Raw genomic sequence first — 27,606 nt, 5'->3', positions numbered from 1 at the left:
ACAGCCCCCATATAGGGGCTCTAAGCCTTTGTTTAGACAGTTGTCATGGGGAGAGTTGTCATGGGTTGTTGTTATGGGGAGAGTTGTCATGGGTTTTTGTCACGGGGAGAGTTGTCATGGGTTGTTGTCATAGGGAGTTGTCATGGGTTGTTGTCATGGGGATAGTTGTCATGGAATAGTTGTCATGGGGAGTAGAAACCAAGGCTATTGAGACTGCCGATGAGGATGTGGTGATTGACAGAGTCGAAAGCTTTGGCCAGGTCAATGAAAACGGCAGCACAGTATTGTTTCTTATCGATGGCGGTTACGATATCGTTTAGGACCTTGAGCGTGGCTGAGGTGCACCCATGACCAGCTCTGAAACCAGATTGCATAGCGGAGAAGGTGCGGTGGGATTCGAAATGGTCGGTAATCTGTTTCTTGACTTGGCTTTCGAAGACCTTAGAAAGGCAGGGTAGGATGGATATAGGTCTATAGCAATTTGGGTCAAGAGTGTCCCCTCCTTTGAAGAGGGGGATGACAGCAGCTGCTTTCCAATCTATGGGAATCTCAGACAATACGAAAGAGAGGTTGAACAGGCTAGTAATAGGGGTTGCAATAATTTTGGCAGATAATTTTAGAAAGAAAGGGTCCAGATTATCTAGCCCGGCTGATTTGTAGGGGTCCAGATTTTGCAGCTCTTTCAGAACATCAGCTGAATGGATTTGGGAGAAGGAGAAATGGGGAAGGCTTGGGCAAGTAGCTGTGGGGGGTGCAGTGCTGTTGACTGCAGTAGGGATAGCCAGGTGGAAAGCATGGCCAGCCGTAGAAAAATGCTTATTGAAATTCTCAATTATAGTGGGTTTATCGGTGGTGACAGAGTTTCCTATCCTCAGTGCAGTGGGCAGTTGGGAGGAGGTGTTCTTATTCTCCATGGACTTTACAATGTCCCAGAACATTTTTGAATTTGTGTTGCAGGAAGCAAATTTCTGCTTGAAAAAGCTAGCCTTAGCTTTTCTAACTGCCTGTGTATATTGGTTTCTAACTTCCCTGAAAAGTTGCATATCACGGGGGCTGTTTGATGCTAATGCAGAACGTCATAGGATGTTTTTGTGTTGGTTAAGGGCAGTCAGGACAGGGGAGAACCAAGGGCTATATCTGTTCCTGGTTCTAAATTTCTTGAATGGGGCATGCTTATTTAAGATGGTGAGGAAGGCATTTAAAAAAAATAACCAGGCATCCTCTACTGACGGGATGAGGTCAAAATCATTCCAGGATACCAGGGCCAGGTCGATTAGAAAGGCCTGCTCGCTGAAATGTTTCAGGGAGCGTTTGACAGTGATGAGTGGAGGTCGTTTGACCGCAGACCCATTACGGATGCAGGCAATGAGGCAGTGATCGCTGAGATCTTGGTTGAAAACAGCAGAGGTGTATTTAGAGGGCAAATTGGTTAGGAAGATATCTATGAGGGTGCCAGTGTTTACGGCTTTGGGGTGGTACCTGGTGGGTTCATTAATAATTTGTGTGAGATTGAGGGCGTCAAGTTTGGATTGTAGGATGGCTGGGGTGTTAACCTCTATGGGCTAGGTGGGATGCTTGCGTCCCACCTACTCAACAGCCAGTGGAATCCCGTGGCGCGATATTCAAATACCTTAGAAATGCTATTACTTCAATTTCTCAAACATATGGCTATTTTACACCATTTTAAAGACAAGACTCTCGTTAATCTAACCACACTGTCCGATTTCAAAAAGGCTTTACAACGAAAGCAAAACATTAGATTATGTCAGCAGAGTACCCAGCCAGAAATAATCAGACACCCATTTTTCAAGCTAGCATATAATGTCACCAAAACCACAGCTAAATGCAGCACTAACCTTTGATGATCTTCATCAGATGACACTCCTAGGACATTGTTATACAATACATGCATGTTTTGTTCAATCAAGTTCATATTTATATCAAAACTTGCTTTTTACATTAGCATGTGACTAGCATGTGACTAGCATTCCCACCGAACACTTCCGGTGAATTTACTAAATTACTCACGATAAACATTCACAAAAAACATAATTATTTTAAGAATTATAGATACAGAACTCCTTTATGCAATCGCTATGTCCGATTTTAAAATAGCTTTTCGGTGAAAGCACATTTTGCAATATTCTGAGTAGATAGCCCGGCCATCACAGGCTAACTATTTTGACATCCACCAAGTGTGGTACTCACCAAACTCAGATTTACTGTAAGAAAAATTGGATTACCTTTGCTGTTCTTCGTCAGAATGCACTCCCAGGACTTCTACTTCAATAACAAATGTTGGTTTGGTTCCAAATAATCCATAGTTATATCCAAATAGCGGCGTTTTGTTCGTGCGTTCAAGACACTATCCGAAGGGTAAAGAAGGGTTACATGCCCGGCGCGTTTCGTGACAAAAAAAATCCAAATATTCCATTACCGTACTTCGAAGCATGTCAAACGCTGTTTAAAATCAATTTTTATGCGATTTTTCTCGTAAAAAAGCGATAATATTCCGACCGGGAGTCGTTGTTTTCATTCAAAGAGAGAGAAAGTAAACATGGTGGAGTCTCGTGCACGAGCGCCCCAGTCTCATTGTTCTCAGATCGACCACTATCCAAATGCGCTACTGTTTTTCAGCCATGGCCTGCAAAGTCATCATTCAACGTTCTGGCGCCTTCTGAGAGCCTATGGGAGCGTTAGAAAATGTCACGTTATGCCAGAGATCCCCTGTTTTGGATAGAGATGATCAAGAAGGCCAAGAAATAGTCAGAGAGAGCGCTTCCTGTTTGGAATCTTCTCAGGTTTTGGCCTGCCAAAGGAGTTCTGTTATACTCACAGACACCATTCAAACAGTTTTAGAAACTTTAGGGTGTTTTCTATCCAAATCAAACAATTAGATGCATATTCTAGTTACTGGGCAGGAGTAGTAACCAGATTAAATCGGGTACGTTTTTTATCCGGCCGTGCAAATACTGCCCCCTATCCCCAACAGGTTAAGCATGTCCCAGTTTAGGTCACCTAGTAGCACGAGCTCTGAAGATAGATGGGGGGCAATCAGTTCACATATGGTGTCCAGAGCACAGCTGGGGGCCGAGGGTGGTCTATAGCAGGCGGCAACGGTGAGAGACTTGTTTTTAGAGAGATGGATTTTTAAAAGTAGAAGTTCAAATTGTTTGGGTACAGACCTGGATAGTAGGACAGAACTCTGCAGGCTATCTCTGCAGTAGATTGCAACACCGCCCCTTTTGGCCGTTCTATCTTGTCTGAAACCATTGTAGTTAGGGATGAAGATTTCAGAGTTTTTGGTGGACTTCCTAAGCCAGGATTCAGACACGGCTTGGACATCCGGGTTGGCAGAGTGTGCTAAAGCAGTGAAAAAAACAAACTTAGGGAGGAGGCTTCTAATGTTAACATGCATGAAACCAAGGCTATTACGGTTACAGAAGTCATCAAAAGAGAGCGCCTGGGGAGTAGGAGTGGAGCTAGGCACTGCAGGGCCTGGATTCACCTCTACATCACCAGAGGAACAGAGAAGTGTGAGGATAAGGGTACGGCTAAAAGCTATAAGAATTGGTCGTCTGTGACGTCCGGAATAGAGAGAAAAAGGAGCAGGTTTCTGTGGGGGGGGATAAAATAGCTTCATGGTATAATGTACAGACAAAGGTATGGTAGGATGTGAGTACAGTGGAGGTAAACCTAGGCATTTAGTGATGATGAGAGAGATATTGTCTCTAGAAACATCATTGAAACCAGAAGATGTCATAGCATGTGTGGGTGGAGGAACTGAGAGGTTGGATCAGGTATAATGAGCAGGGCTAGAGGCTCTACAGTGAAATAAGCCAATAAGCACTAACCAGAACAGCAATGGACAAGGCATATTGACATTAAGGAGAGGCATGCTTAGCCGAGTGATCAAAGTGTCCAGTGAGAGTTAGATAGCAAGCTGGTAGAAGATGGAGGAGCTCTGTTTTTAGCCACCTCGTGCGATTCCGTCTGTAGATTAGTGGGGTTTCGTGTGGTAGGGGGGACCAGTCCAATTGGCAAAATAGTTAGTTATAGTGGCCCAAGAAAATTGTCCGATAGACCTATTCAGATAGCAGCCGATAAGACAGCTAACGATTAGCGGGCCGCAGATGGGCATTCGGGTTATGTCGCGACGGAGGGGCCAGTTAGATAACTCCCTCGGGCAGATAACGTCGGTGGTCCAGTCGTGAAGGCCCGATGGAGCTCCGCATCGGCAGAAAAAACGGGTCCGGATAGGTGATTGTAGCCCAGGAGAGGCTGATGAAACTTTTCAGCTGGCTAGCTCCGGAATAATTTATGTTAACTCCGGGACCAACATTGCCAATAGTCACTCAGGTAGCAGCTAGCTAGCTGCAAGATCCAGGTGTAAATGTCCCGAGCCTGCAGTAGAAATCCGGGGATATGGAGAGAGAATAGGTCCGGTAAGCTCTGGTCTGAGTCGCGCCGTACAAAAAAATTGGCAATAGCTTTTCGAGCTAATGAATAGCTGAGGACCGCTAACCGTGGCTAGCTGAACTCCAACGTTAGCCAGTGAACTGGCTAACCTCTGGCTAGCTTCTGTTGTGGATTTCAGATTAGAGGTAAATAATACTTTCATTTTTTAAATTGGTGAGGCGGGTTGCAGGAGAGTGTTTTGAGGTTGAGCTTTTAGAAGAAAAAAAAATATGTAAAAAGATATGCGAAGAAAATATGTAAATATATATATACACGGGACACGACAAGAGGAAGACAAAGGACGTCTGAACTGCTACGCCATCTTGGGAGAATAGAGTTGACAGGCTTGAAGTCATAAACAGCGCAATGCATTGCGAAGGGCTGCTGGCAAAACTCACAAAAGTGCTATTTTGAATGAATGCTTACGAGCCTGCTGCTGCCTACCATCGCTCAGTCAGACTGCTCTATCAAATCATAGACTTAATTATAACATAATAACACACAGAAACACAAGCCTTAGGTCATTAATATGGTCGAATCCGGAAACTATCATCTCGAAAAGAAAACATTATTCCTGTTACATTGCACAACCCTCAATGTTATGTCATAATTACGTACAATTCTGTCAAATTAGTTCTCAACGAGCCAGGCGGCCCAAACTGTTGCATATACCCTGACTGCGTGCAATGAACGCAAAATGACACAATTTCACCTGGTTAATATTGCCTGCTAACCTGGATTTCTTTTAGCTAAATATGCAGGTTTAAAAATATATACTTCTTTGTATTGATTTTAAGAAAGGCATTGATGTTTATGGTTAGGTACAGTCGTGCAACGATTGTGCTTTTTTCGCAAATGCGCTTTTGTTAAATCATCCCCGTTTGGCGAATTCGGCTGTCTTTGTTAGGAAGAAATAGTCTTCACAGTTCGCAACGAGCCAGGCGGCCCAAACTGCTGCATATACCCTGACTCTGTTGCAGAGGTGACACATTTTCCCTGGTTAATAAAATAAATTAATGTTAGCAGGCAATATTAACTAAATATGCAGGTTTAAAAATATACACTTGTGTATTGATTTTAAGAAAGGCATTGATGTTTATGGTTGGAGAAACGTGTACCTAAGCGATTATATACAACTCAGGACAGGCTAGATAAACTAGTAATATCATCAACCATGTGTAGTTAACTAGTGATTATGATTGATTGATTGTTTTTTATAAGATAAGTTTAATGCTAGCTAGCAACTTACCTTGGCTTCTTATGCATTCGTGTAGCCTCGTGGAGTGCAATGTAAAGCAGGTGGTTAGAGCGTTGGACTAGTTAACTGTAAGATTGCAAGATTGAATCCCTGAGCTGACAAGGTAAAAATCTGTCATTCTGCCCCTGAACAAGGCAGTTAACCCAACATTCCTAGGCCGTCATTGAAAATAAGAATGTGTTCTTAACTGACTTGCCTAGTTAAATAAAGGTGTAAAAAAATATATATAATTTTTTAAATTGGCCAAAAATAACGATTTCCGATTGTTTCGAAAACTTGAAATCGGCCCTAATTAATTGGCCATTCCGATTAATCGGTCGACCTCTAATGGGGAGTTGTCATGGAAGAGTTGTCATGGAAGAGTTGTCATGGGGGAGTTGGTGTGCTTGTGTGTGTGTGTGTGTGTGTGTGTGTGTGTGTGTGTGTGTGTACAGTATATTTGAGAGAGAGAGAGATGTGATCTGTATTGTCAGTATGTGTGGACAGGCAGAGACCAGGTGCAGGCTTTGTTTCCAGTCTACTCTCACCATGCTGCATTCAATGCCTTATGTCTTTAACCTCCCTCCCTCCAACCCTTCCATGCTCCCTCTATCCCCCTCTCCCTCCCTCTATCCCCCTCTCCCTCCCTCTATCCCTTCACCCTCAATCTATCCCCTCCTCCCTCCCTCTAAACCCCTCTCCCTCTATCCCATCCTCCCTCCCTCTATCCCCTCCTCCCTCCCTCTATCCCATCCTCCCTCCCTCTATCCCCTCTCCCTCTATCCCATCCTCCCTCCCTCTATCCCCCTCTCCCTCTATCCCATCCTCCCTCCCTCTATCCCCTTTCCCTCTATCCCATCCTCCCTCCCTCTATCCCATCCTCCCTCCCTCTATCCCATCCTCCCTCCCTCTATCCCCTCTCCCTCTATCCCATCCTCCCTCCCTCTATCCCCTTTCCCTCTATCCCATCCACCCTCCCTCTATCCCCCTCTCCCTCCCTCTATCCCTTCCTCCCTCCCTCTAATCCCCTCTCCCTCTATCCCCTCCTCCCTCCCTCCCTCCCTCCCTCTAAACCCCTCTCCCTCTATCCCATCCTCCCTCCCTCTAATCCCCTCTCCCTCCCTCTAATCCCCTCTCCCTCTATCCCATCCTCCCTCCCTCTAAACCCCTCTCCCTCTATCCCATCCTCCCTCCCTCTATCCCCCTCTCCCTCTATCCCATCCTCCCTCCCTCTAATCCCCTCTCCCTCTATCCCATCCTCCCTCCCTCTAAACCCCTCTCCCTCCCTCTAAACCCCTCTCCCTCTATCCCATCCTCCCTCTATCCCCTCCTCCCTCCCTCTATCCCATCCTCCCTCCCTCTATCCCCCTCTCCCTCTATCCCATCCACCCTCCCTCTATCCCCTCCTCCCTCCCTCCCTCTAAACCCCTCTCCCTCTATCCCATCCTCCCTCCCTCTATCCCCCTCTCCCTCCCTCTATCCCATCCTCCCTCCCTCTAATCCCCTCTCCCTCTATCCCATCCTCCCTCCCTCTAAACCCCTCTCCCTCTATCCCATCCTCCCTATATCTCCCACTCCCTCCCTCTATCCCCCTCTCCCTCCCTCTATCCCCTCCTCCCTCCCTCTAAACCCCTCTTCCTCTATCCCATCCTCCCCCAATCCCCTTCTCCCTCCCTCTATCCCATCCTCCCTCTATCCCCCTCTGCCTCCCTCTATCCCCTCTCCCTCACTCTATCCCCCTCTCTATCCCGCCCTCCCCCTCCTCTGCTTCCCTTGGAACTCAGCATTGTGTTTCTCCCCTTGGCTGGGGGAGCCGGGGCCCTTCTGTCCCTTCTGTCTCCTTCACAGGTGACTGTTGGGGGTCCCAGCTGGCCAGCCTCTTGCCCGATTAGATCCATATGGAGGATGGGGGACAGAGGAAGGAGGGAGGAGGAGTGGGCCGGGGCAATCGAGGCAGCAACGGTACTGGTTGTGGTGCTAAGGGGCTGATAGCTTAAAACCCTGTCCTTGGCTTTGTGGGCAGGTTTCTTCCTCTGTTCTTGTCCTCTTTGACTCTCGTTCTTTTTCTCCTTCTCTCTCCCTTTGTCGCTCTCTTTCTCCCTCTTTCTCTCTCTCTCTCCGTCTTTCTCTGTCTCTCTCTCTCTCTCTATATCTCCTGGGTGTTTTGTTGGTAGGAGTGCGGGGCGTTAGGTAGGTGGGTGCAATGTTCCCTTTTTTGTGTTGTAATTCATTTTATATGGATTTAAGCATTCAGAGCTTAGAACTAGCGAATATTTTGATGGAAATGTATCCTTCTAAAATCACAAGAATAATTCGTCTTTTAGAAGCGCTTCTCTATTTGTTGTTTCAGACATTGGTGCTGTTGTTCTTGCTGTTGTTGTTGTACAGTCACATTGTCTGTCAGGTGTCTTTAAGTTACAACATCAAGGTTGGCTATGTGTGGGTCGGAATGGCCCACATGGCAGGAAATATCCCAGAGTTGTGACTCTGTCTGTCTGTCTGTCTGTCTGTCTGTCTGTCTGTCTGTCTGTCTGTCTAGAGGAAGCTGTCAGACAGTGATAAGTGGTGCACTGCCTGAAAGTCTCTAGGTGTGTTTTGGGGGGGGGGGGGGGGGGGCACAGAACTGACAGCATGGGTCTTCTACACTGAATTTAGATCATGAAATGACATGATAATAGTTTTTTTTTATCTTCCTTGAGACTCTGTTGTATCTGACGACCTGTATTTGAAAGTCAAATTGTCAGTACCACACAAGTTGTCACTCTTATCACACAAACATTCCTCTACCTTTTGTCTTATATCTGCATTTTTCATCTGATTACTTACTCAAATATAACACAAATAGCCTCAAGACACACCCACACGTGTCACGTTTGATCTAGTTATTAAATGCAGTGACTTTTACTGGCCTTGTGGTAATACACTGTAGCAGGGAGGATGTGTCAGTCATTCCAGTTCACCGCTTCATCTGTTTCTCAAAACATCTCTCTTTCTCTCTCTCTCTCTTTCTCTCTCTCTCTCTCTGCCTCTCATGTCTCTCTCTCTCTCTCTCTCTCCCTCCACAGCTGTTAGATTGCATGCTTATTAGAGTGGGAGATTAGAAACACCTGGTGCACAGGAGAGGAGCACAATATATATATATATATCTATCAAGAAGAAATTAAGATGAAAGATTTAAGAAGAAGTGTTCAATATTTTGTTGTTGTTGATATTTATTTATCAAATGTATTTGAAGTGCTTTATATTTTAATTTTTCTGACAAGGTCCCCACCTACCTTTAGAACAAATTACATAGAAGCTATAGAAGGACAAATACTGGAGTTTTGGTGCAGGTACAGCCAACTAGTACAAAAATAATATTGGGATATTGTCAAACAGTACGATATATCATCAAATAATAATATCCCAATATGTAGCTGTTAGAGGTCGACCGATTATGATTTTTCAACGCCGATACCGATACTGATTATTGGAGGGCCAAAAAACCCGATACCGATTAACCGGCCGATTTATTTATTTATTTATTTATTTATTTATTTATTTATTTATTTATTTATTTGTTTGTTTGTTTGTAATAATGACAATTACAACAATACTGAATGAACACTTATTTTAACTTAATATAATACATAAATACTATCAATTTAGCCTCAAATAAATAATTAAACATGTTCAATTTGGTTTAAATAATGCAAAAACAAAGTGTTGGAGAAGAAAGTAAAAGTGCAATATGTGCCATGTAAAAAAGCTAATGTTTAAGTTCCTTGCTCAGAACATGAGAACATATGAAAGCTGGTGGTTCCTTTTAACATGAGTCTTCAATATTCCCAGGTAAGAAGTTTTAGTTTATAGTTATTATAGGAATTATTGGACTGCTATATCAAATAGAGCAGTCTGCCTACCTGCTGCTGCCTACCATCGCTCAGTCAGACTGCTCTATCAAATATCAAATCATAGACTTAATTATAACATAATAACACACAGAAATACGAGCTTTGGTCATTAATATGGTCGAATCCGGAAACTATCATTTCGAAAACGAAATGTTTATTATTTCAGTGAAATACAGAACCGGCATTGATGTTTATGGTTAAGTACATTGGTGCAACGACAGTGCTTTTTTCGCAAATGCGCTTGTTAAATCATCACCCGTTTGTCGAAGTAGGCTGTGATTCGATGAGAAATTAACAGGCACTGCATCGATTATATGCAACGCAGGACACGTTAGATAAACTAGTAATATCATCAACCATGTGTAGTTAACTAGTGATTATGTTAAGATTGATAGTTTTTTATAAGATAAGTTTAATGCTAGCTAGCAATTTACCTTGGCTTCTTGCTGCCCTCACGTAACAGGTAGTCAGCCTGCCACGCAGGCTCCTCGTAGAGTGCAATGTAAGGCAGGTGGTTAGAGCGTTGGACTAGTAACCGGAAGGTTGCAAAAACAAATCCCCGAGGTGACAAGGTAAAAATCTGTTGTTCTGCCCCTGAACAAGGCAGTTAACCCCCGTTCCTAGGCCGTCATTGAAAATAAGAATGTGTTCTTATTCTGACTTGCCCAGTTACATTTTTTTTGTAATTTTTAAATGGTAAATCGGTGGCCAAAAATACCGATTACCAATTGTTATGAAAACTTGAAATCGGCCCTAATTAATCTGCCATTCCGATTAATCGGTCGACCTCTAGTAACTGTATCGGTTTTTCCCCCATCAGTAATATGTGTTTGTGTGTGTGTGTGTGTGTGTGTGTGGGGGGGGGGGGCTTGCATCCGTCTGTTAGTCAGTGGGTGTGCGTGGGTGTGTTTTGGCTGATGTGCCAGCTGCTTGATGTGTCCATCATGTGACAGGCTGACAGTAGTAGTGGTCTCAGGTGACAGACTGACAGTAGTAGTGGTCTCAGGTGACAGGCTGACAGTAGTAGTGGTCTCGGGTGACAGACTGACAGTAGTAGTGGTCTCAGGTGACAGACTGACAGTAGTAGTGGTCTCAGGTGACAGGCTGACAGTAGTAGTGGTCTTAGGTGACAGACTGACAGTAGTAGTGGTCTCAGGTGACAGGCTGACAGTAGTAGTGGTCTCAGGTGACAGACTGACAGTAGTAGTGGTCTCAGGTGACAGGCTGACAGTAGTAGTGGTCTCAGGTGACAGACTGACAGTAGTAGTGGTCTCAGGTGACAGGCTGACAGTAGTAGTGGTCTCAGGTGACAGGCTGACAGTAGTAGTGGTCTCAGGTGACAGACTGACAGTAGTAGTGGTCTCGGGTGACAGACTGACAGTAGTAGTGGTCTCGGGTGACAGACTGACAGTAGTAGTGGTCTCATGTGACAGACTGACAGTAGTAGTGGTCTCAGGTGACAGACTGACAGTAGTAGTGGTCTCAGGTGACAGACTGACAGTAGTAGTGGTCTCAGGTGACAGACTGACAGTAGTAGTGGTCTCAGGTGACAGGCTGACAGTAGTAGTGGTCTCAGGTGACAGGCTGACAGTAGTAGTGGTCTCCGGAAGTCATCCGGCAATGGCCCATTAACTGACATACTGAGTGAATTAGGCCTGTCTCTTTCTGTGTTACATTGAATTATCTGTAACGTCGCCATGTGATGTCTTCTCAATTACCTTATGCCATAGCCAAGGATTTCCAATCTCATTTGACTTTAGGACTTGATACTAATGTTGATACTAATTGCTAAATGTGCTTGGTAAAGGAACTGGAAAGAAATATAGTTGTTTTAATAGTCTATTATTTTGACTTGAGATAGATGCACTCTGACCAATATTCACAAAGCTTCTCAGAGTAGGAGTCCTGATCTAGAATCAGGTCTGCCCGTTCATATCGTATTATGATGTAAAAGATAAAACTGATATAAAATGAAAAAGTGATCCTAGATCAGCACTCATATTCTGATACACTTTGTACATATGGACCACTAAACACAGATCAATGAATTGGAAGCAATGGAGGGGTTTACTCAGAGGATAGAGTTGCATATCAGCTCTCTATTGTGTTGGCGGAACTGATATTGTTATTATGAATCTATACATCCAATGGATCGTGTTATTGACATGTCATCCTCATGAATACTGATATTGTTATTCTGAAGCTGTACAATGCATTCGGAAAGTATTCAGACACCTTGACTTTTTCCACATGTTGTTAAGTTACAGCCTTATTATAAAATTGATTACATAGTTTTTTCCCTCATCAATATACACATAATATCCAATAATGACAAAGCAAATACAGGTTTTTATACATTTTTGCTGATTTATTAAAAATAAAAAACAGAAATCACATTTACATTTACATTTACAAAAGTATTCAGACCCTTTACTCAGTACTTTGTTGAAGCACCTTTGGTAGCGATTACAGCCTTGAGTCTTTTTGGGTATGACACTACAAGCTCTGGCTGGGCCACTCAAGGACATTCAGAGACTTGTCCCGAAGCCACTCCTGCGTTGTCTTGGCTGTGTGCTTAGGGTCGTTGTTCTGTTGGAAGGTTATCCTTCGCCCCAGTCTGAGGTCCTGAGTGCTCTGGAGCAGGTTTTCATCAAGCATCTCCCTGTTTTATATATTTTTTTATTGAACCTTTATTTAAGTCAGTTAACCTTTCTGGCGCAGGCGTTCCGCTAGCGACCCACCTCGACAACATCCGGTGAAATTGAAGAGCGCCAAATTCAAAATACAGAAATAGTCATAATAAACATTCATAAAGTGTTATACATCGGCTTAAAGATTAACTTCTTGTTAATCCAGCCGCTTTGTCAGATTTCAAAAAGGCTTTACGGCGAAAGCATAACATGCGATTATCTGAGGACAGCTCCCCGCTTACAAAAGCATACAAACATTTTCCAACCAAGTAGAAGAGTCACAAAAGTCAGAAATAGTGATAAAATTAATCACTTACCTTGGAAGATCTTCATCTGGTTGCAGTCACAAGAGTCCCAGCTACACAATAAATGTTTGTTTTGTTCGATAAAGTCCCTCTTTTATCCCAAAAACTCTTTGTTGGCGCGTTTTGTTCAGTAATCCACTAGCTCAAAGGCGGTCAAAACATGCAGACGAATACATCCTAATAGTACCGGTAAAGTTTGTTGAAACATGTCAAACGATGTTTATAATTAATCCTCAGGTTGTCAATTGTCTAAATAATCGATAATATTTCAACCGGACAATAGTGTATTCAATAGAAAGGAAAAACAACGAAGGGCGCGCTTGGTCACGCGCGCAACCCAGCACTGCATGATTCTACAGTAGCCTAGTGGAGCTGCAGGGTAGCCTAGTGGTTAGAGCGTTGGACTAGTAACCGAAACAGTTGCAAGTTCAAATCCCCGAGCTGACAAGGTACAAATCGCTACAGGCAGTTAACCCACTGTTCCTAGGCCGTCATTGAAAATAAGGATTTGTTCTTAACTGACTTGCCTAGTTAAATAAAGGCAAATAAAATATAAATAATACAGTCCACTGACAGAAAGGTCTCATTCTTCTTCATTTTTCAGAAAACAAGCCTGAAACAATGTCTACAGACTGTTGACATCTAGTGGAAGCCATATGAACTGCAATCTGGGTCCTAACCCATTAGATACTCTATAGGCATTCAATTGAAAATACCCACATCAAAAAATCCCACTTCCTGGATGGATTTTCCTCAGGTTTTCGCCTGCCATATCAGTTCTGTTATACTCACAGACATTATTTTAACAGTTTTGGAAACTTTAGCGTGTTTTCTATCCAAATGCATATCCTAGCTTCTGGGCCTGAGTAACAGGCAGTTTACTTTGGGCACGCTTCTCATCCAGATGTCGAAATACTGCCCCCAAGCCATAAGAAGTTAAGAACAAATTCTTATTTTACAACGACGGCCTACCTGGACTTTGCTCCGTTCATCTTTCCCTCGATCTCTCAGTCCCTGATCTCCCAGCATGCTTCACTGTGGGGATGGTGCCATGTTTCCTCCAGACATGATGCTTGGCATTCAGGCCAAAGATTTCAATCTTGGTTTCATCAAACAAGAGAATCTTGTTTCTCATGGTCTGAGAGTCCTTTAGGCGCCTTTTGGGAAACTCCAAGCGGCCTGTCATGTGCCTTTTACTTAGACTTCCGACTGGCCACTCCACCTCATTGCTGGAGTGATGCAGAGATGGTTTTCCTTCTGGAAGGTTCTCCAATCTCCACAGAGGAACTCTGGAGCTCTGTCAGAGTGAGAATCAGGTTCAGGTTCCAAGGCCCTTCTCTCCCAATTGCTCAGTTTGGCTGGGCGGCCAGCTCTAGGAAGAGTCTTGGTGTTCCAAACGTTTTCCATTTAAGAATGATGGAGGCCACTGTGTTCTTGGGGCCCTTTAATGCTGCAGACATTTTTTGGTAGCCTTCCCCAGATCTGTGCCTCAACACAATCGTGTCTCTGAGCTCTACGGACAATTCCTTCGACTTCATGGCTTGGTTTTTGCTCTGACGTGCACTGTCAACTGTGGGACCTTATATAGACAGGTGTGTGCCTTTCCAAATCATGTCCAATCAATTGAATTTACAACAGGTGGACTCAACTTACCTCAACTAACCGGTGCCCCCGCACATTGACTCTGTACTGGTACCCCCCTGTATATAGTCTCGCTATTGTTGTTTTACAGCTGCTCTTTATTTGTTTCCTATTATTTCTTATTCATATATATTTTTTTTTTACTGCATTGTTGGTTAGGGGTTCGTAAGTAAGCATTTCACTGTAAGGTCTACACCTGTTGTATTCTGCGCATGTGACTAATAAGATTTGATTTGATTTGAAGCTATACGTCCCATGGATCATGTTATTGAGAAGTGTGGAGCTATACATCCCATGGATCGTGTTATTGAGAAGTGTGGAGCTATACGTCCCATGGATTGTGTTATTGAGAAGTGTGGAGCTATACGTCCCATGGATCATGTTATTGAGACGTGTGGAGCATTGGAACCAGTGTGTGTGCTCCAGGCTGCTCCCTGCCAAGTGCTGGCACGGTGTGTGTGTGCGTGCTTGTGTGTGCCCGTCACTGTGCCAAGTGCGTGTGTGTGAGACAGAAGCCCAAATTGCTGTGTATAGCCCTTCTTCCTGCCCCCCTGCTCTCCTGAACAGGTGGAGTGATAGAAGGCAGACCATGGGATGCGGAGAGAGAGAGAGAGAAGGAGAGAGGGGAGGACAAGAAGAGGGGGAGAAATAAAGGGAGGGTAGAGTCAAAGCGGGGCTCAGATGCAAGGGCAGAGGGAGATGTCAAATCGCAGGGTGCAGCGATGCAATCCAGAGAGTTCAGGTGAACCCTTACTGTTGTGTAGGAATGTGTGTGTGTGCACATGCTTGTCTGCTGGCTTTATTAATTCAACAGTTGAAGTCGGTAAGTTTACATACACTTAGGTTGGAGTCATTAAAACTAATTTTTCAACCACTCCACAAATTTCTTGTTAACCTCTCTAGGGCAGGTGGCACCAAATCGTCCCACCTACGTAACAGCCAGTTGAATCCTGTGGCGCGATATTCAAATACCTTAGAAATGCTATTACTTCAATTTCTCAAACATATGACTATTTTACAGCATTTTAAAGACAAGACTCTCGTTAATCTAACCACACTGTCCGATTTCAAAAAGGCTTTACAACGAAAGCAAAACATTAGATTATGTCAGCAGAGTACCCAGCCAGAAATAATCAGACACCCATTTTTCAAGCTAACATATAATGTCACAAAAACCCAGAAGACAGCTAAATGCAGCACTAACCTTTGATGATCTTCATCAGATGACACACCTAGGACATTATGTTATACAATACATGCATGTTTTGTTCAATCAAGTTCATATTTATATCAAAAACCAGCTTTTTACATTAGCATGTGACATTCAGAACTAGCATACCCCCCGCAAACTTCCGGCGAATTTACGAACAATTTACTAAATTACTCACGATAAACGTTCACAAAAAGCATAACAATTATTTTAAGAATTATAGATACAGAACTCCTCTATGCACTCGATATGTCCGATTTTAAAATAGCTTTTCGGTGAAAGCACATTTTGCAATATTCTAAGTAGATAGCCCGGCATCACAGGGCTAGGTATTTAGACACCCAGCAAGTTTAGCCTTCACCAAACTCCGATTTACTATAAGAAAAGTTTGATTACCTTTCCTGTTCTTCGTCAGAATGCACTCCCAGGACTTCTACTTCAATAACAAATGTTGGTTTGGTCCCAAATAATCCATAGTTATGTTCCAACAACGGCGTTTTGTTCGTGCGTTCAAGACACTATCCGAATGGTAAATAAGGGTCACGCGCACGGCGCATTTCGTGACAAAAGATTTCTAAATATTTCATTACCGTACTTCGAAGCATGTCAACCGCTGTTTAAAATCAATTTTTATGCCATTTTTCTCGTAAAAAAGCAATAATATTCCGACCGGGAATCTGCAATTAGGTAAACAGACGAAAGAAAATACAGCATGGGGTCGACTCGGGCACACGCCTAAGCCCTTTGTCCTCTGATCGGCCACTTGGCAAAGGCGATAATGTGTTTCAGCCTGGGGCTGCCTCGATATCGTTCAGCTTTTTCCCGGGCTCTGAGAGCCTATGGGAGCCGTAGGAAGTGTCACATTACAGCTAAGATCCACAGTCTTCAATAAACAGAGGCAAGAACAACAACACCTTGTCAGACAGGCCACTTCCTGCATGAAATCTTCTCAGGTTTTTGCCTGCCATATGAGTTATGTTATACTCACAGACACCATTCAAACAGTTTTAGAAACTTTAGGGTGTTTTCCATCCAAAGCCAATAATTATATGCATATTCTAGTTACTGGGCAGGAGTAGTAACCAGATTAAATCGGGTAAGTTTTTTATCCGGCCGTGTAAATACTGCCCCCTAGCTCTAACAGGTTAACAAACTATAGTTTTGGCAAGTCGGTTAGGACATCTACTTTGTGTATGACACAAGTCATTTTTCAAACAATTGTTTACAAACAAATTATTTCACTTATAATTAACTGTATCACAATTCCAGTGGGTCAGAAGTTTACATACACTAAGTTGACTGTGCCTTTAAACAGCTTGGAAAATTCCTGAAAATGATGTCATGGCTTTAGAAGCTTCTGATAGGCAAATTGACATCATTTGAGTCAATTGGAGGTGTACCTGTGGATGTATTTCAAGGCCTACCTTCAATCTCAGTACCTCTTTGCTTGACATCATGGGAAAATCAAAAGAAATCAGCCAGCAGGTTCCAAATGCCTGAAGGTACCATGTTCATCTGTACAACAATAGTACGCAAGTATTAACACCATGGGACCACGCAGCCATCATACCACTCAGGAAGGAGACGTGCTCTGTCTCCTAAAGATGAACATACTTTGGTGCCCGAAAAGTGGAAATCAATCCCAGAACAACAGCAAAGGACCTTGTGAAGATGCTGGAGGAAACAGGTACAAACGTATCTATATCCACAGTAAATCGAGTCGTATATCGACATAACCTGAAAGGCCACTCAGCAAGGAAGAAGCCACTGTTCCAAAACCGCCATAAAAAAGCCAGACTCAGGTTTGCAACTGCACATGGGGACAAAGATGGTACTTTTTGGAGAAATGTCCTCTGGTCTGATGAAATGAAAATAGAACTGTTTGGCCATAAAGACCATCATTATGTTTGGAGGAAAAAGGGAGAGACTTGCAATCCAAAGAACACCATCCCAAACGTGAAGCACGGGGGTGGCAGCATCATGTTGTGGGGGTGCTTTGCTGCAGGAGGGACTGGTGCGCTTCACAAAATAGATGGCATCATGAGGTAGGAAAAATATGTGGATATATTGAAGCAACATTTCAAGACATCAGTCAGGAAGTTAAAGCTTGGTCGCAAATGGGTCTTCCAAATGGACAATGACCCCAAGCACATTTCCAAAGTTGTGGAAAATGGCTTAAGGACACCAAAGTCAAGGTATTGGAGTGGCCATCACAAAGCTTCGACCTCAATCTTATAGAAAATTTGTGGGCAGAACTGAAAAAGTGTGTGTGAGCAAGGAGCCCTACAAACCTGACTCAGTTACACCAGCTCTGTCAGGAGGAATGGGCCAAAATTCACCCAACTTATTGTGGGAAGCTTGTGGAAGGCTACCTGAAATGTTTGACCCAAGTTAAACATTTTAAAGGTAATGCTACCAAATAATAATTGAGGGTATGTAAACTTCTGACCCACTGAGAATGTGATGAAAGAAATAAAAGCTGAAATAAATAATTCTCTCTACTATTATTCTGACATTTCACATTCTTAAAATTAAGTGGTCATCCTAACTGACCTAAGACAGGGATTTTTTACAAGGAGTAAATGTCAGGAATTGTGAAAAACTGAGTTCAAATGTATTTGGCTAAGGTGTATGTAAACTTCTGACTTCAACTGTACATATACTTGAGTATTACACTGTAAAAAAAAAACATCCACAAATCTAGTTGTTCAATTCATTATTATTAAGCAGGGGTGCAACTTTCACTTGGGACAACATTGTGAAATTGCATTTGATACAAACGAGGCAACGGTGTGCTTTAGGACCTTCCTGACGCCTCCGAGCGGTTGGGTAGGCTGTTTGGAGTGTTTAGCCGATTAGATTAAAAAAATCTATATATCTATATATGTCGTCATCCCCCCCCCTCCCTCTGGTTCCACAGCCTTTTTACCTTAACAAAACATTTTTAGTTGGTCCAGTCAATTTAAAATGTGTTTACTCAACTTGTCTCATATGTTCATTCAAATATAAATTATTATTTGGGCATCTTAACTAAAAATGGGTGTGCGACTGGTTACAAACACAGTGCTTTTAACTTACATATTTGACCCATGTATTCAACATGTCCTTACCTGGGATTTTAACAAACAACCTCTTGGTTCACGGCTACCCCGATCTTCCTGCTACGCAACCATTCGATTTTCTTATTTAAGCAATTTAGGTTTTTCTGTACTGTTGTTGTCTTGATGTTGGTATGGCATATTTTAATGTTACTCCTTAATCACTATGATAAATAAAATAATTTTTCTTGAGTGTACTTTAAACAGAGATAAGATTTACTTTGAAGTGCAAAGTGAACCAAGAGTTATAGTGAGTTCAAATCCCAGATGAGGACATGTTGATTATTAATTACTGTATAAATGAACATGCACAATGTAATTATGTTTGTCAAATATGTAAGTTGAAAACATTGTATGTTAAAAGCACTGTGTGTGTAACTAGTCCCACAGCCTTTTTTAGGTAAAATGCCCAAATAATCATTTCTAGTTGAATGAACATATGAGACAATTTGAGCAAACACATATTCTTAAGTTGACAGAATTTTTGTTGGAGCTAAGTTTAGGCCAACTAAAAGTATTAAGTTCATTCACCACTTTTACCAAAAAGTTGAGTAAACTAAAAAATAAATAATATAATAATACTTAATAATATTTAGTATTATATTTAACAACTCACATATGTTTTCGGTGTAAGCAAGCATATACCATGGTTGCTTTTACTTTTTCTAATGGGGTATGTCTACGAACCACCCAGTCATGAGGCGTAATGTTTATTTCAACATGCCAAATAACTGGAACCACATCCTACAGTGGCCTGTTTTTTCATTTCCTAGTTTTTACCCTAATTGTTTATCATCACATACTGGCATATTAAATGCCATATCGCTCTCCATTGAATTTTCAAACACGCTTAAAAATCACTGAAGTACTGGCTGTTGCATTCATATGTTTGTGTATGAAGGCAGATGGTCAGTTCATGACATCAAAAGAGCATAATAGTCCGGCTCTAAAGAAAAGCCCTAAAACCAAGGAACCTCTCACCCAACCTTTTACCCGTTAAAACTGCTTGTCTATTAATCGTCTGTCTAAAAGCAGTTGGAAGCATCTGATCCACTCCAAATAGAGACCAGACCCAGTCTTCATGGGGATTGGACTAACACAGATGCCCTCTGATCTAAAGATTATTACCATCTCTCTCTCCCTCACTCCCCCTCTCCCCCTCTCCCTCACTCCCACCCTCCCCCTCTCCCCATCCCCTGATTTGGTGGTCCTATTCATTGGCCGTGGCATATTGAGAAGTATGCGTTTAACATTCAAAAGCTTTTGCGATCTTGTTAGTAAAGCGTGAAATAGCTCCCGCCTTCTTTTCCTTCTCTCTTCGGCCCTGGCCCCACTGGCTCAATGAAGGGCCATTCTTCTCCACAAACACAATGGCTTTTCTTCATTAGCACTTCTGCCATGGATCTCAATGGAAGGGTTGAGCATGTCAAGGCAAGGCTAGACCCCAAGACATCTGGTTGCTCTACCAGGGGCAGAAGGGGGGTGGAGGAGGGGGAGGTTCTGCTGTTGATTTCTTCCATGAAAAAGGTGAGGTCATTGATAATATTGAGTCTGGAAATGTTCAGTCACTCACCTTAACACTCACACAGAGTGGACAAAACATTAAGAACACCTTCTCTTTCCATGACACAGACTGACCAGGTGAATCCAGGTGAAAACTATGATTCCTTGTTGATGTCACCTGTTAAATCCGCTTTAGTCAGTATAGATGAAAGGGAGGAGACAGGTTAAAGAAGGATTTTTAAGCCTTGAGAGTGAGACAGTTGAGACATGAATTGTGTATGTGTGCCATTCAGAGGGTGGGCCTTATATCCCTGTGGAACGCTTTCGATACCTTGTAGAGTCCATGCCCCGACAAACTGAGGATGTTCTGAGGGCAAAAGGGTGTACACCTTTCTAATATTGAGTTGCACCCCACCCTTTCGCCCTCAGAAAAGCCTGAATTCGTAGGGTGTGGACGCAGGGTTATTGTGAAAGTGTTCCACAGGGATACTGGTCCATGTTGACTCCAACGCTTCCCACAGTTGTGTCAAGTTGGCTGGATGTCCTTTGGGTGGTGGATCATTCTTGATTCACACGGGAAACGAATGTGGGATATGGATGTGGGTAGGCAGACCCACGAGCCACTAATGATGACTTCCACCACCATCAAAGTTGCCCATCCCTGGTCGATGTCATGAAAAGAGCACCTGGATGCACACACACACATTGATGCTGAGAATGGTGTGTGTTTATGTGGGTTTGTAATTTGAGTGGCTGATGATGGAAACCAGACTGCAAACCTGTTCTACACATTAGCGTGTATGTGTACGTATATGCGTGAATGTGTGTGTGTACGTACGTGCGTACATGCGTGTGCCTGTTTGAACACCTCGACCACAAAACATCTCTGTCATGCACCTATTGACCATGTCCCTCCTCTCTCTCTCTCTCTCTCTCTCTCTCTCTCTCTCTCTCTCTCTCTCTCTCTCTCTCCCTTCCTCCTCTCGCTCTTCCTCCCCTATCTCTCCATCCCTTCTCTCTCCATCCCTTCTCTCTCCCTCCCTTCTTTCTCCCTCCCCTCTCTCTCCCTCTCTCCCTCTCCTCAGCCAGTGGTGAGAAGAAGACCCCTGCCATGCCCGGCTCTCCTGTGGATGTCAAGACTCATTCCAGACCAGTCCCCAGACCAGTCCCCAGCAGCAGCAGCGCCACCATGCCGCCCCTGCCCTCCGTGAACCCCAGCGGACCCCGGCCAGCCTCCTTCTCCTCCACCACTCGTGAGTACCACAGATATTAGCACTCTTACCATAGAAATAGAATGACTGGAGCAGTCATCCCCATTCAAGTCAATGAGGCTCTGGTGGGTGGACCATGAAGTACAGCAGGAAGTGTACCCATAAACCTGGAAGTAAAGAAGAAAGTACAGGATTCAATTTGTGCTTTATTGAGTGTCAATTTAAGGGACGTTAAGACTCTTACCACCACTAGCCCCCATAGAGGATGATCCATAGATGAGTTAGAGCAGTGTGGTAAACGATTCTGGAGTATTCTGATATATCTGAAAGGCTTCCTTTTTTGTCTGCTTTATTTTATATCCATATATCAATAAAATGTATTTATAAAGCCCCCTTTGTTGTCACAAAGGCCTGTACAGTAACCTGACCTAGATCAGATAGGTGTAAATAAGGATTCCATATGAAAGATCTGGTGATTCTATAATGAATGTGATATGTATTGTCCCTCTGTAGCGTTTGCATCAGCCCATCCAGTCGAAGCACTACCTCCCATGTCGGACCACATTTGATAAACTTTTTTGACCTCCTACGCCGACCTCTCATTCGCTCCTTTCCCTCCCCGTCCCGCCTCTTCCCTCCCCCAGTGACCAATGGAATCCACCACTCCCCGCCCACCCTAAATGCTGTGCCCTCGCCGCCCCAGCGCTACAGCAATGGGCCTAGCTCCTCCTCTTCCTCCTCGCTGGCCAATCAGCAGCTCCCAGCCACATGCGGCGCCCGACAGCTCAGCAAGCTCAAACGCTTCCTGACGACGCTGCAGCAGTTCGGCAACGACATCTCGCCCGAGATCGGAGAGAGTGTCCGCAACCTGGTGCTGGCCCTTGTGGTGAGTGGTTGATGAAACGTTTTAGGAATGATGGATGGAAACGCCCGTAAAACATTGTCACTTATTCTGTATTGATATGTCAACATAGTTGCATTTGATTTGAGATGTGATTCGATGATTGAACAGAATTGAATGGAGTCAAATGGAATTGAAGTGATATATGTAGAATGAAATATTTAAACAAATGTATATGTTACTTTTAAAACCAGTACAAATATCTGCCCAAAATAGAAAAGACAGTATGTGTTATTTATGTTGGGCTGGATTTTATTTCGTCAGATGTTTTCATTCAATGGAACATGGCAGTATATTCAGTATATGTGGCCCAAATGGACACACTGTATTGGTTTTGACAGGCTCCATCTGCAACATATTGAGTCCTGTGCTGCGGATTATACCTACGTATCATCTGTTGCACATCATTCATCCATGAACAGGTTGATCAGCAGTTGAAAGGGAAACGGCCATATAGTTATTTCTCTGGTCACTCAAAGGGATTCAAGTCTATCCTCATGTCTGAGAGAATCTATTTGGACTGATCTACAAATGGATTCAGTGTGGCAGCTGTTGACTGCAATGTAGTTAATCTGGAACACGCACAATGTCAAGCTCAGTGTTGGAGACAAATAAACTGAACCTTGAGAGGTGAATTGTGATTGGCTGATCTCTCCACTATGTGTCCCAGAATTCAACAGTCACCATCGAGGAGTTCCACTCACGGCTCCAGGAGGCCACCAACTTTCCCCTGAGGCCCTTCGTCATTCCCTTCCTCAAGGTAACACCTACCTCCTCCCTATCTCTCTGTTTCCCATCTCTCAATTTCTCTGTTACGCTGTTATTTCCACTCTTTATTTCCCATCTCTCTTTTCTCTCCCTCTCTCTTTTCTTTCCTCTCTCTCTCTTTCCTTCCCTCTCTCTCTCACACTCTTTATCCCCCTCTCTCACTCTCTTTCTTCCCTCTTTCTCTCTCTCCCTTCTCTCTCACTCTTTCTGTCTCTCTCCCCTTCTCTCTCACACACTCTCTTTCCCCCCGCTCTCGCTCTCTCCCCTCTCTCTCCCCCTTCTCTCTCCCCCTTCTCTCTCCCCCCTCTATCTTTCCTTCTCCCTGTGCTGTGAATATTCATAACTGAATCCAGGCCTGTGCTGCTACAGTGTTCCTCTTTGTCCTCCTCACAAGGCCTTTGATGTTTCGAAGGAGGTTTACAATGACTCAAGGACTTCGTATAATTAGTCATGAAATCAGGAGTGGGAAAAACCAGATGTTTGTATTGAAGGTAACAGCTAGAGTTCATCCCAAATGGCACCCTATTCCCTATAGAGTACACTACTTTTGACCGGGCCTCTGTGGGAAGAAGTGCACTATATAGGGGATAGGGTGTTATTTGGGACGGATTCCTTTCATGAAGCGTAGAGGAGCTTCTGGCACAGAGGATTATAATTACAATTCTCTCAGAAATCTTTGGACTTCATTGTCTAGTATAAACCAATAATAACGCAAATATGCAAACAAATCATGAGAAACTGCAAGTAGATGGTAGCATAATTAGAATGGAAGAAAAAAATATTATTATCGCATTGAATATTTAACAGCAAGACGTTTGTCATACAAAAAGGAAATTGGAATGGGGGATTTAATTTATTGCCTTTCAGTCGTTCCCAATGTAACAATGCAGTTGTATGCGTTGACTTAACGAGCGACAGGGGTTGCGCAAGTTTTATTGGGCTTTTGAGTAACTTTGCAACATGGGGGCCTGAAATAGTAGTATTTTTAAGAGCTACCCTCATGAGACCTGAACATAAATCTTCCAAACAGTCACATTTCTCGCTGTTATAGCTCGATTTTTCAGCCGGTGAAAATCTGCTCTTTTTCCACGGGTTACCTCATTTTTCCCAAAACCACAACTGTCTGAAAACATATCAGAGATTCATATGATGCTCCTCAACTTCTTCTCCTCTCTCTCTCTCCATAGAGAGAGAGAGAGAGAGAGCTCGGAAGTGTGAAACATGACTATAAACCTTTCTTTTATGAGGCTCTGTGTCGCATTAAATGAAGGCAGTCATTCAGGTTTGCCCGGCGTCGCCAATCTCGCATCCGTCCAGCAGAAAAAGAGACCGGCGCTTAACTGACAGACAACATATGTGTCGAGAGGCCCTAGGTAGGGTTTGAGAGGCGGGTAAAGAGGGGAGTAAGGGTCTTAAGTGGAGAAGGGGGGAATAAGGAAGTGCATGTAATTATAAGCACACTCGGGCCTGTTGTTCATTAAGGATAGAGAGAGGGAGGGAGGGGGATTCCTTTACTTCGTTCGGCCTTTGCTCATCACTTTTTCTCTTTCGCTTGTCCCTCTCTCTCTCTCTACCTCCTACCAGGGTGCCTGCATTCTGATAGTGGCCTGTGATGCTTGTCTTCCTACTCTCTCTCTCCCTCTCTCTCCACTTAGCCTTGCTTCTACTACTACACACAGACACACACAGGTCAATTTACATACTTTTGTGGAATTAGATTACATACAGCATACAGATACAGAGCCTTTGAGTGGAAAATCTGTCAGACAGCAGAAGAGCTGCTGCTGCAGCATCTTGTGCTGCTTTCAAGACAACTGGGAACACTGAAAAATACGAGGTCAAATCATGACATCAGTGATCTTCAGGTTGTAATGTCAGAGCTCTAGAAAGAGGCCAGAGTTCCTGAGTTGGAATTACGAGTTGGATGACCGTTCAAAACTACTTTTCCCAGTTTGAGTTCGTTTTTATCCCCGTTTTCAGTTGTCTTGAACGCACTAAGGTCGGAGATTTCCAAGTTCCCAGTTGTTTTGAACGCGGCATCAAACGGCAACATTTTGAAAACATATAATTATTTGTTTGAAACCTGAAGATTTTAATACATATGAGGCATGTCTTACCTTGCTTCAAAGTAGCCTATTAGATATCCTCTCTGTCTACATCTCTAATGGATATTTTCATCTCTGTCACATGAAACTGCTCGCATGTGCAGTGCCCTTTTGACAATGGTGTTTTCTCGCTATTTGCATTATGGAACAAACATTTGTGCGTAGCCTCCTGCCTTGTGCACATTGCTGCACTTATAATGTGAAGAAAGAATAGTTTATCAACATTTTAAGCTAAACGCTCTGATCTGTTGCATCAGACTCATTGCTTTTTAACGTTTGTTTCATGTAGCCTAGGCCTACTGGTTGTATGAATTTGGGATCTATCGTCCCACAACTGTCCCAGAGTCTGTTTGAAATAGGTTATTTCTTTCTCGACAAGCTGACCAATAGAATAGATAGCCTAAACTTTTCTATTATAGTAGATTGACATAGGCTAGTGATTTTGCTGTTCGTTACTCGTCTTGTTGGATGACGAAAAGTAAATCTGGACAGTCAAAAGTCTGGCGCCACATTTTCCTAAAGTAAACCCTGATCTGAAGTGAGGTTTGGGGTTTTGGTTTGTGGTTTGCGGTTGTGGTTTGGGGTTGTGGTTTGGGGTGGTTGTGGTTTGGGGGGGTTGTCCATCTCTACATAGTGATGAGTGATGGACTATGTGTTTGGGTTTTTCAGTGATTTAGTGAAAGAAACAGAAACAGTCAGGCGGCAGAAACAGTCAGGCGGCAGAAACAGTCAGGCGGCAGAAACAGTCAGGCGGCAGAAACAGTCAGGGGGAAGAAACAGTCAGGCGGCAGAAACAGTCAGGCGGCAGAAACAGTCAGGAGGAAGAAACAGTCAGGGGGTAGAAACAGTTAGGGGGCTAACGCTTATCAGGCAAGGGAGAGAGGGAATGTGTGAGTGTGTGTGTGTGTGTGCCAGTGTTAGTGCAAATGTGTGGGCACGTGTTTGTGCACGTGTGAGAGAGAGTGTGTGTCTCTGTCCTCCAGGCGTCTCTCTCAAGGAGAGATCTGTTGTATGTCTGTCTCCTTCTGGGCCTCCTCAGTGACACATCTCTGTCTAGTGTCTCCACCGTGTCGCCATGCCGTTTCCGTGACGTCTCACGATATGTAAATAAGTCGTGGACGCGTTTCAGGATTTTCACGTGAAAACATCACTTTATGATATTTTGTGGGCATGTCAGTTGGATTTAATAGGACCTTTACTTTGCATTTGCACAAGATCAGATCAGGGTATTGCATTTTTGTTCCTGTGGTGTGAACTTTTATTTATTTAACCTTTATTTAAGGCAAGTCAGTTAAGAACAAATTCTTGTTTACAATGACGGTCTACCAAAAGGCCTCCTACGGGGACGGGGTCTGGGATGAAAAATAAAAATCAATTTAATAAAAATATAGGACAAAACACACATCACGACAAGAGAGACAACACAACATTACATAAAGAGAGACCTAAGAAAACCACATTGCATGGCAGCAAAACATGACAACAGAGCATGGTAGCAACACAACATGGCAGCAGCACAACATGGTAGCAGCACAAAACACGGTACAAGTATTATAGAGACAACAATACATCATGCAAAGCAGCCACAACTGTCAGTAAGTGTCCATGATTGAGTCTTTGAATGAAGAAATTGAGATAAAACTGTTTGTTGGAGCTCGTTCCAGTCGCTAGCTGCAGCGAACTGAAAAGACGAGCGACCCAGGGATGTGTGTGCTTTGGGGACCTTTAACAGAATGTGACTATACGGAACGGATGTGTGAGTGAGGAGGATGAGGGCTGCTGTAGATATCTCATATAAGGGGGAGTGAGGCCTAAGAGGGTTTTATAAATAAGCATCAACCAGTGGGTCTTGAGACCCACTTGCCGATCTATAAATTACAGCTCAGTAATCTAGCATGGGTAGGATGGTCATCTGAATCAGGGTTCGTTTGGCAGCTGTGGTGAAAGAGGAGCGATTACGATAGAGGAAACCAAGTCTAGATTTAACTTTAGCCTGCAGCTTTCATATAATCTGAGAGAAGGACAGTGTACCGTCTAGCCAGACTCCCAAGTACTTGTATGAGGTGACTACCTCAAGCTCTAAACCCTGAGAGGTAGTAATCACACATGTGGGGAGAGGGGCATTCTTCTTACCAAACCACATGACATTTGTTTTGGAGGTGTTCAGAACAAGGTTAAGGGTAGAGAAAGCTTGTTGGACACGAAAGAAAGCTTTGTTGTAGAGCATTTAACACAAAATCCGGGGAGGGGCCAGCTGAGTATAAGACTATCATCTGCATATAAATGGATGAGAGGGCTTCCTACTGCCTGAGCTATATTGTTGATGTAAATTTAGAAGAGCATTGGGCCGAGTATCGAGCCTTGGGGGTACTCCCTTGGTGACAGGCAGTGGCTGAGACAGCAGATGTTCTGACATTATACACTGCACTCTTTGAGAGAGGTAGTTAGCAAACCAGGCCAAAGACCCCTCAGAGACACCAATACTCCTTAGCCAGCTCACAAGAATGGAATGGTCTACCGTATCAAAAGTTTTGGGCAAGTCAATAAAAATAGCAGCAAAACATTGCTTGGAATCAAGGGCAATGG

The 27,606-nt window shown here is 43.5% G+C and overlaps 1 protein-coding gene across 8 annotated transcripts in view; it reads left to right on the top strand.

The window, feature by feature from the left end:
- LOC115150113 (protein CBFA2T2) overlaps nucleotides 1–27,606 on the top strand; it is a 65,623-nt gene that overhangs the window by 24,243 nt on the left and 13,774 nt on the right. For 3 of the 8 annotated variants that reach the window (XM_029693050.1, XM_029693053.1, XM_029693051.1), the window contains exons 2-4: nucleotides 21,121–21,288; nucleotides 21,891–22,132; nucleotides 22,818–22,907. In XM_029693050.1, coding sequence (XP_029548910.1) covers nucleotides 21,121–21,288; nucleotides 21,891–22,132; nucleotides 22,818–22,907 — 500 coding nt within the window. Of the gene's footprint in view, nucleotides 1–7,431; nucleotides 7,658–21,120; nucleotides 21,289–21,890; nucleotides 22,133–22,817; nucleotides 22,908–27,606 lie in introns of those variants that run through there. The other 5 variants (XM_029693049.1, XM_029693048.1, XM_029693052.1 and 2 more) reach the window with 3 other exon arrangements.

The sequence above is a fragment of the Salmo trutta genome, chromosome 16 (genome assembly GCF_901001165.1).
Source record: "Salmo trutta chromosome 16, fSalTru1.1, whole genome shotgun sequence".
Lineage (NCBI taxonomy): Eukaryota > Metazoa > Chordata > Actinopteri > Salmoniformes > Salmonidae > Salmo > Salmo trutta.
The sequence above is the reverse complement of the archived record's forward strand: the minus strand, read 5'-3'. Positions and strand labels throughout refer to the sequence as shown.